At 33.1% G+C, this 9,160-nt stretch overlaps 2 protein-coding genes across 3 annotated transcripts; both read left to right on the forward strand.

Moving 5' to 3' along the window:
- The first annotated feature begins 207 nt into the window (after positions 1 to 207).
- On the forward strand, positions 208 to 4,620 carry LOC111697540 (uncharacterized). Its single transcript, XM_023467568.1, has 12 exons — positions 208 to 336; positions 546 to 651; positions 857 to 926; positions 1,168 to 1,203; positions 1,281 to 1,329; positions 1,798 to 1,869; positions 2,044 to 2,130; positions 2,784 to 2,892; positions 3,021 to 3,135; positions 3,398 to 3,500; positions 3,999 to 4,085; positions 4,354 to 4,620. Exons 1-12 carry the CDS (start codon positions 277 to 279, stop codon positions 4,444 to 4,446), a joined length of 987 nt encoding a protein of 328 aa, XP_023323336.1. The 5' UTR covers positions 208 to 276; the 3' UTR covers positions 4,447 to 4,620.
- A 57-nt stretch (positions 4,621 to 4,677) lies between these two features.
- LOC111697542 (uncharacterized) lies at positions 4,678 to 9,139 on the forward strand (the record flags this gene model as incomplete). Of its 2 annotated transcripts, XM_023467571.1 has the most annotated exon segments (7): positions 4,678 to 5,064; positions 5,207 to 5,277; positions 5,868 to 5,984; positions 6,724 to 6,831; positions 7,346 to 7,970; positions 8,355 to 8,494; positions 9,031 to 9,139. In XM_023467571.1, coding segments are annotated over 6 exon segments (1,421 nt in total), but the record flags the coding sequence as incomplete, so codon positions are not given.
- Between the last annotated feature and the right edge of the window lie 21 nt (positions 9,140 to 9,160).

A 9,160-nucleotide genomic window follows, 5' to 3' on the forward strand; every position in this document is an offset into this window, starting at 1 on the left:
GGGGTCCAAAAATTGTTTTCTGGCAAGTTTATAGAGCATATACGTTAATCAATCTATCAATCAAAGAGGCGTATCTTGAAATATGTTGAGAGTAAACGTTTATATCTTTTCAGTATCTTGATAATCTTATCGGTCAAATCAATTCTTTGAAATCTTCCAATTCATTAATAAAGCTAAAAACGGTGATTATGAACTTTAATAAATTATTAATCAAAAATCTAATTTCAGATCAAATATGAGTCAGTTGTGAATAGAAGAGTAAATTTTATAGGAAAAATGGCGACCAAATCCTTCTCTCGACAATCCAGTGTGTCTGATCAGCTAATCACCTTCAAGGTTTGTGTGTAGTTAGACATTCATCATTATTAGACTGACATAGCCTTGGCCCCATAGCCTGTCCTAGCAGTAGCGCTTGGCCCAGAAGCTGTCTTAACCTAGCCCTGTCGAAGCAGTTCAAAATAAATATTAATAAATATTTGGCCATGTTCTAGATATATAGGAGGGGGGGGATGNAATGAAGCATGTATTAAACATTTTCGGTTCAGGATGTATTGAATCCTCGTTCTGATTTTGACCAGCTAGAACGATTAATCTTATCAAACCTGGACGAGAAGGAAAAAATCTGTCTCAAAGACTTCAAAAAATATATTGGTAATATTTCACTTTAGGTAAGTTTTGTGAAAAACAAATAAGAAATGAGGTATTTTCATTTTTCCCGTGGGATCTAAATAATTTTAAATATAATTTCAAAATGTGATTTTGTATTGCATTAGCCAATTATAGATTTAAATAGGAACATTTTTCCCATCGTTTTTTTTTAATAAAGCTCCCGTAATTATAGAAGTTACTGTTTTAGTGAAAGGAGAAGGTGTTTGGGTGCTAGACCAACAAATTCTTGACTTTGTGGCCGGACTTTTAGAGCATAGGTAATTTTTATTCTTTTGGAAGAAAATTTTTGTCCTCCATCAAGAAAGATCTTTGTTTCGTAACAAATTGTACTAATTCCAGATTCAGTGAGGAATGTAATTAATAAACTCGTTCTGGTTTGGCTGAGTTTTATTTAAAATGCAGTACACCTTGTTATTAAACAAAAGTGTTTGAGTGGATTTAGGTGTATCTTTCTGCTGATTATTTTTTTGAATATCAAATAATTTTTTTTTTCTTCAGATCTTTAAACCTGGATATTCGAGTTAAGTTGTTAAGGTAACTGTTATAATTAAAATAACTAAAAAGTTCAGAAATTGGCTAAGTTTTTTTAAAGAATATTTTAAATTGTGAAGGTTGCTGGCGGCAGCAGCCCTTCGTGATGATTTCTGGAGTTTTCTACAGGACTGTTTACCTTTTTATATCTTTATTTGCAGTATGATTCTTAATCTTAAATTTTTTTCTTCTAAATATTAGATTCCAAAAATGTTAAGTTTATAAAAATGCATTTCTGTCTGGGGAGATTTTTTTTGTTCGAAACGATATTTTAAAACAATAAAAATTAACAAAAAATTGATCTTGTGAAGCTTGAAGGGGTAATTTTGAAAAAAATCAAGAAAGTTGTTTCAGTTTAACTTTTAATAGTTGCTCAATCTATCAGCATTTTCTCTTCGATAAAACAAAAATATAAAATTTCACGGATTTACAACTATTTTCGCGGATTTTCTAAATATTACAGAAAATTAAAAAGTTTTTGAGACAATTTTTTGTAATTCTGAGGATCCATAAACCTTCCCCAGGGTCAGAGGAGGTCCCACACAAAACAAGCGAACAGACAGACGGACACCATAGAGTAAACATATTACCCTGTAGATGGATAGAAAGAATCGAACCCTGATGCGCTTCCCAAACTTGTTCGAGAACTTAACCGTTGAGGAGCAGAAGGTGATATTCTGAGGGATTATTATTGAAAATCATTTATTCCCAGCCGCTATTTTCGCTGATATAATTTACTTCTTTTAATTAATTAAAAAATTTTTTAGAAGCTTGATACTCTTCAAAGCTTTATTTTTTTTTGTCAAACTCTTCATGTGCCCAGTTATTAATTTAATATTTTAGGGCGTGGCATTATTTCTAGTTAACACATTCTCAACCCCCCAGGGAGCTGACTGGTTAATGTATGGGAGCACGTGGAAACTGGACGAGGTATGTTTAATCTATCAATCGATCTTTAGATCAAAGAAAATTCGTTTAATTATTTAAAGGTCTTAGTTTGAATAACACTTTAAGATCAATGATGTTGTTCGTTCCAAAATCCTCCAATCTAAAAAATTGTAGGATTCAAAATAAATCTAGGGACATGGACATGTTCAGCTATTGTTATAAGAAAAGCATAACCTGAAAAAGAAAGCTTTATTAGCTTCAGCGTGACAAATTGTGGCATGTTTTAACATAATGAGGGTAATTTACTTTTTTCTAAATTGTCATCAATTATTAGGTCAACGATACTTATTTATATCTGATCCCTGTCCAACTGGTACAAGACAACCAAATCATCGGAAAAAAAGTTTTGCCTGAAAGACACAGCTAATGAAACCGCTTATTTAATGGTACATCAAGTTTCTACATATTCAGCGACAGAAGTGGAAGGAAGTTTGATAATTAGTTTTTTTGGGGGAAAAGAAATCATGAAAAATTTAAGAAATATCATGATCCGAACCATTTTTTATATTTTGGAAATCCGGATCTGCATAAAAATAAGATGGTAATTGGTAATAGGATACCAAGCACTGGTTGATTCTACATTTAAAAGAATACATCTGTTGCTAAATAATTTAAGAATATGAACCCCTTTTTAGGAAACTGAGACGAGTAATGTTAAAATAACTGCCAAAGTAGCGGGATACAGCCTAGTTAGCTATACTCCTAGTCTACAGGAATACGGGAGTGCTCTTATATATAACATAGGTAGTTCTTATACTTATATTTCAATTTTTTTCATACATTGATACGCGGATTTTCTTGTATCAATTGGATAATTTAACTAATTATAAAAATTTATATTTTTTCTGATTGATTGATTGCATTTTATCCAGCCCTGAAAGAAACCAAAGCTCTGAGTGTTCCTAAGAATAAGTATACTGAAGAAGATTTGCCTACAGTAGATCTGGATTATGGAACTGTGTCAAATCAAGATATTATGGAAACCCGGTAAAATACAACAAAAATACATGAACAAAAATACATGAACAAAAATAATTTAAAAAGAAGATATTTGAAGTTGATGTTTTTAAATTAATGCTAAGCCATATCTCATGATTATGATTGCTGTACAGTGTACATCTGTACACTTATGTAATGGCTTTATAAGTTTATTTCGGCTTTGGGAATTTTTGTTGAAATAAAACGTTTTTGAGGTGAAGTATTAAAGGTTCGTGAATTTTTTTCTTTCTCTTATTTTTGTCAATTGTAGAGAAAGTACCCAGTTTGTAACCTTGAAAGTGTACAATGATGTCGCTGTGGAACTAAGCATGGCGACTCTGAAATACATCAAGAAAACAAAAAATCCACCAGAGGTAACATCTTTTTTCCTTTTCTGATGGTCTTATCTCTGTCGATACTGTAAAATAATGACGCTCGTCTTATAAATTCCTTAATTGACAAAGTAACTAGTCTAGACACATTTTATGAAAAAAAATGGCCAAAAAATTGTGCTGATGATAGTCGTTTTTTGTTCTTTTGTCGATTAAAAATCTTATCTTCATTATCTAGTCATCAATCTACTTAAAATCCCTAGCCTGTCCTAGCAGCAGCGCTCGGCCCAGAACCAGTACAAGGCTAATGTACGCCTGGAAAAAGGCTTCAAGAAGGAAGTTTTTAATTCACCTTTGGCTGGGATTTTTAGTCATGAGCACAAAGGGCCACTGGGGTTTTGTTCTTCCGACCTACGCGGGCATAAATCATTGCACAATGTCATGCTAACAGTTGCCTGAAAGGTGGTTGCCGGCTTCTTCTACGGACTGGCGGTGATTTATAGTAGATAGATAGATAGACAAAGAATATTCTTATTTTAGGAAGTTCTGTACCGTTGTATGAAAAGTTTGGTTAAGTTCTCTTATATTATTCCGAATGATATTCTGCATTGTGTAGCAATGGTACAGGTACCAAATAGCAGACGATTATTTTAACAATCGATTTTTGTTCTATAGAGATTAATAAAAATACTCTTCACTCAACGAGTCAACAGCTTTATGATGGAGAAAATAGAACAATATTATTTAATCCTCCACTTTTTTAAAAAGTATCCATCTTGAAAATGTTTTTGTTTCAGAGATTGATAATATTAATAAGATAATAATAATAAAATTAAAATATTTATAATTAAATCCAAGATTATCTATTAATTATAAAAATGATATTTAATGTTAGGTTGATCTGGACACTTTGATCCCAGGAAACTCAGCCAGGATTGATGCTGAGATGAAAATGTTGAAAGCTAAACTAATAAAATCTACAGAATAGAAAATCCCTAAATAAATTTACACCCCCCGCCGTATAACATTATTATCATTTAAGATAGCCATCGGGATGTATTACAGGAGGGGATTTACACCTATTTATATTGTACTTAATAATTATACTGCCAGTTAAACTAAGCATATCAAGTATCATATAACCCCTATCATTTTATTTAGCTCAGTTCTAAAGAAAGATTACGGACCCCCCTTTGAGAGAAATGTTTTTCTTTTTCAGGATTTGCAAAGCCTAATTGTGAACCCCCGGATGAAATTGGGGAACTCATTCGCCAGATACCGGACGAAGTTTTAAACTCCAACGTTAAAACCGAACCAAACTTACCTGATTTTCATATTAAATCCGAACCACATTCTACAGATTTAGATATAAAACCAGAATCGCAATCCACGGATTTTCAGATAAAATCGGAACCACAATCCACGGATTTTCAGATAAGTTTGGAATCACTATCCACGGATTTTCATATAAAATCGGAACCTCTTGATACCGATCTAAAGATTAAAGCTGATCCTGATGTTGTGGAGTCTAGTCAGATGAGAGGGGAGGAAGAAAATTTTAATAAAAATGAAGTAAAACAGTCTACAAAAAGACCGCTTTTCTCAGGTACTTATAAAATAGATTTTATTTAATAAAGCGTGGTTTTTAAATTATTGCGTTTTTGGGTAACTTTATTTTTTAGATTTTTTGGAAAATAATTTTTTTGTTGACAATCCATTTGGAAAGGTTTAACCTATGAACCACACAGGAATGAATAGTGCAACTGACCGGCCATCCCAGCAGCGGGATCCAAACGACCCCTGGTTTCAAGCTTATGAGGTAGGAATAATCCACTTTACAATCACTTTTACATCTCTTTGTTGAGTTTCCTTGATCTCTTCTAAATCTTTTGCAAATATTATTAAAATATTAATGTTAATCCCGTTCTTTACCTTGAGATACCTATTGATAACTTTTTTGTATTTACAAGAATTCTTTTTTACAATTCATTTCCCTATTTCTTTTTTACAAATCTTCTTTCATTTACTTCAATCAATTCGTATTGAAAATCCTTTTTAACAGTTCACTTTAAAATTTCTCTTTTTTTATCAAACCCTTTTCACAATTCTTTTTACAATCTATTTACCAATCCTTATACACAATCCCCTTTACCAGTAACATCGAACAAACCATATTAAAAATACCTTTTAATAATCCTCTTTTACAATCCTTCTTCAAAATTTTTTTTTCTCAATTACTTTTCACAATTCCTTTCTATAATTCCTTTTCACAATTCCTTTCTAGAATTCCTTTTCACAATTCCTTTTTTAATTCATTTCATAATTTCTTTTCAAAAATCCGTTTTCACGGTTCAGTTTTACAATCCCTTTAATAATCCCTTTAACAATCCTTTACACCAATGTAACTAGGCACGGAAGAAGGCTGCTCTGAAGAACTTGGAAACAAAGAATTTACAATCTGTAGCTGGGGCCTCAGCTTTTTGTGGGAAAATAGATGGAGTTTCAACTCTTTCCGCACAAAACCAGGTTAACCTAAAAATATATCAAGAACATATAAATTAGAAATTAGAACAAAAGAAATTAATGTTTTAGAAATATTAAAAACTGACTGATATGGCAAGTGTTTTAAAGGGACCGTAAGCATAATTTCAAGTGACCCTCAATGCAAAGGTGGCAATGGCCGAATCACGACGATTCCCTCATGATTTATCTGTTCAGTATTGTGAAAGATGTTGCCATTTTCAGGTTTTTAAAAGCGTTTTTATCTAGGCAATTTCTATAGGTTTTCCTTCAGTAGAAATTGCGCAAGTAACTGTTCAGAGAAACCACAATTGAAAATAATGTATTTTCAAAATTATGATAACTGATTTATACTTAATCAGACAAAGCTGTTTTGGATTCCATTGTACTTCGGGCGTTAACATCTTTGGATGGAGGATCACTTAAAATTACTCTCACAGTCCCTTTAATCGTTAGACGGTTTTCAAATTGAATGTTACTTTAAGTTAGATTGACAAATGACTTTCCGGATCAAAATAAGATTATTTTGATGATTTCGCATTAAGCTAGATTTTGGAAATTTTCATCAATATCTGAAAAAAGAGAACAAGCATTATGTTTTTGAAGACTAGGGGAAGAGGGTACGTAAACCATCTCTCCTAGAGGGAAGGAAACTTTTGTTTTCCATAAGATACCCCTAGAAAATCTTTCAATCATTTCTAGGGGGGGGGGGTTAATTGATAATGATAATGACAATTGCTTGTAGGTGACTAAGCTCATGAGAAAGCTGAAGAAGGATGAGAAGGCTGTCAAGGTTGTGTTTGTGGAGATGACGGAGACAAAGATTTCCACGACAGAGTCTACAGAAACACAGGTGATGGGTTAACTATTTGACCTGATGATTGGCCAATGGTGATATGATTTGCACCTTGTTGCAAGACCTGAGGCCAAATTCAATGAATTTGAGCCGCATTTCAAATCTGCCAAAAACCGGTTTCAATTGAATGCCGGCTTAAATCTTGAACAATTTAATACAATTTTAAGCGGAACTAACCTTAAATGAGCCGCGTCTCAACTCTAAGTGCTGCTTAAATTTTTTAAATTCGGCCTCTGGGATTTTTTTTAGAAGTTATGACTTAAAATTTTATTGAAATATTATTTACCCCTAGTTTCTTCAACATTTTGGCAAAACAAAATTTTTTTTGATTATAGTAATTTATAAGGCAAGAAAAGTTCTTACCCCATATCCTGCATGATAATTTGCTTTGTATTAAGATGTACAATACATACCAAGAAAAGTTTATTTATATTTTACTTTTAAAAAAATTTTAACTGTTGTTGTTGTTGCAAGATTTATATTGCATTAACGATTATTTTGTGTATTGTAGGAGTCAACTGTGAAGGAAGAAACGAGTATCAAGGGCGGGTTGTTCGCCAGCTATGCCTCCAGACAGGTGTCAACAACCATCAGCCAAACCAAACCAACAATAAGCAGCTCCAGTCAACCTTTCAATTATCAAAGCTCAAGCACTACGGAAAAGAATGACTCGCAGAAATCAAATTTTGGCGCCCAAATTGTTAATGGCGGCCAATCAAGTTTTGGCGGGAGGAATAGTTATTTTGAATCTAATAATGGTCGGAATGGTAATGGAGCACAATTTAATGGAATTAATACCGGGACACAAAATAATTACATCGGACAGAACAATTATAACAAACAGAATAGTTATAATTATAATCAAAAACCTAGTTCCGGCAATCAAAATAAATTCAGCAAAAAAGATTACTCTAGCTATGGAGCTGGTTCAAATTTACAGACAAGTCAAACATCTACTAAAAGTTCCTCTGATGAAAGTGCATTCAAGAGCCGACCCCCACCACCCCCGAGTGCGTTCCTAATGAGTGATTTTATGAAGCATAATATAGGGGCAAACTCGGGTGGTTCTGAAGACACCATGAAACCAAACAATCCTTCAAACAATTCAAATTTCTCTAGCCCAGAAAGTCGACCTGGTAGGTTTCTGATGTTTTACACAATTTTAATTATTAAGTTCTTTAAATTGTTTTTGTTTACGTCTTAAGTATTGTACTTTATGAACTTTTGAATTTTAACTAAATACTTTTTTTGGCGATTTAATTTATTAAATTCTTTAAACTCTTTAAACTCTTTAAACTCTTTAAACTCTTTAAACTCTTTAAACTCTTTAAACTCTTTAAACTCTTTAAACTCTTTAAACTCTTTAAACTCTTTAAACTCTTTANTGTCTATAAGATGAAGAGCTGCTTCAAGTCCTTCACACAAACTTAAGGCTTCTGCTGCCAGTGTTGATCTAACTACTCTTCTTCTATGAACTCTCTGAACTCCGTTAAACTCCGTTGACCTATCTTCTTTCTAAGGTCGACCTTCTGTTCCAACCCCTGGACGTTACGGAACAAGATACGGTGGAGCTCCAAGCCCAGGACCTCATCCATCTCAGGTTCTAAAAGATTTGAATGAAACCGGATCCTAAGATTAGAGAGAGCAATAGTTGAACTAGGAATGGCTAATTTGACATTTTACGAAGGAGATTTAATAATTTTTTTTTTAAAGATTCTTCTAGACTTCAGCCTTGTAATTGTTTTAATGTTCACTATATTTATACAAGTTCAATTTTGTGACAGCTAATGTCGATCAGATAATATGTTGAACGCAATCAGCTTTCTCCCGGTGCCCGTAAACGTTGGTTGTCACAGCCGAAATATTTTATCTAGAGACTTAAACTTGATCCATTTATGCGTGTTCAAGAGGTTTGGGAAGCTGAAGATGTCAAAGTAGGGTAAACCTCTATTGTAGAAAGTGTCCTTCAATTTTGGTGTAGGACGTCCCTAAAAGCATGATTTGATTTGTAATCTATGTTTCAGCAAACCAGTAAGTATCTTTTCCCTAAGACCTCTTTGGAGCAATTTTTGTCTCTGGATCCAAGATAAAAAACATTGATCTATATTTAAGACAACATGATATTTTATCTTGAAATTAATGTTTGGGGATGAATTTATTTAACGCTTTTTTTTTGTCAAATTATGCTTTTTAAAGAAAAATTTAAGTTTGTAGCAGCATATTGGGTCCCCTCCGCTGGAGCGGAGGCCACCGGAGGGAAATTTTCTTCAGCGGAGGGAATGCACAATCATGATGTAATACTAATTACTCCACCGGAGGGAATCAG

This window comes from Eurytemora carolleeae, unplaced genomic scaffold (assembly GCF_000591075.1).
Source record: "Eurytemora carolleeae unplaced genomic scaffold, Eaff_2.0 scaffold54, whole genome shotgun sequence".
NCBI lineage: Eukaryota > Metazoa > Arthropoda > Copepoda > Calanoida > Temoridae > Eurytemora > Eurytemora carolleeae.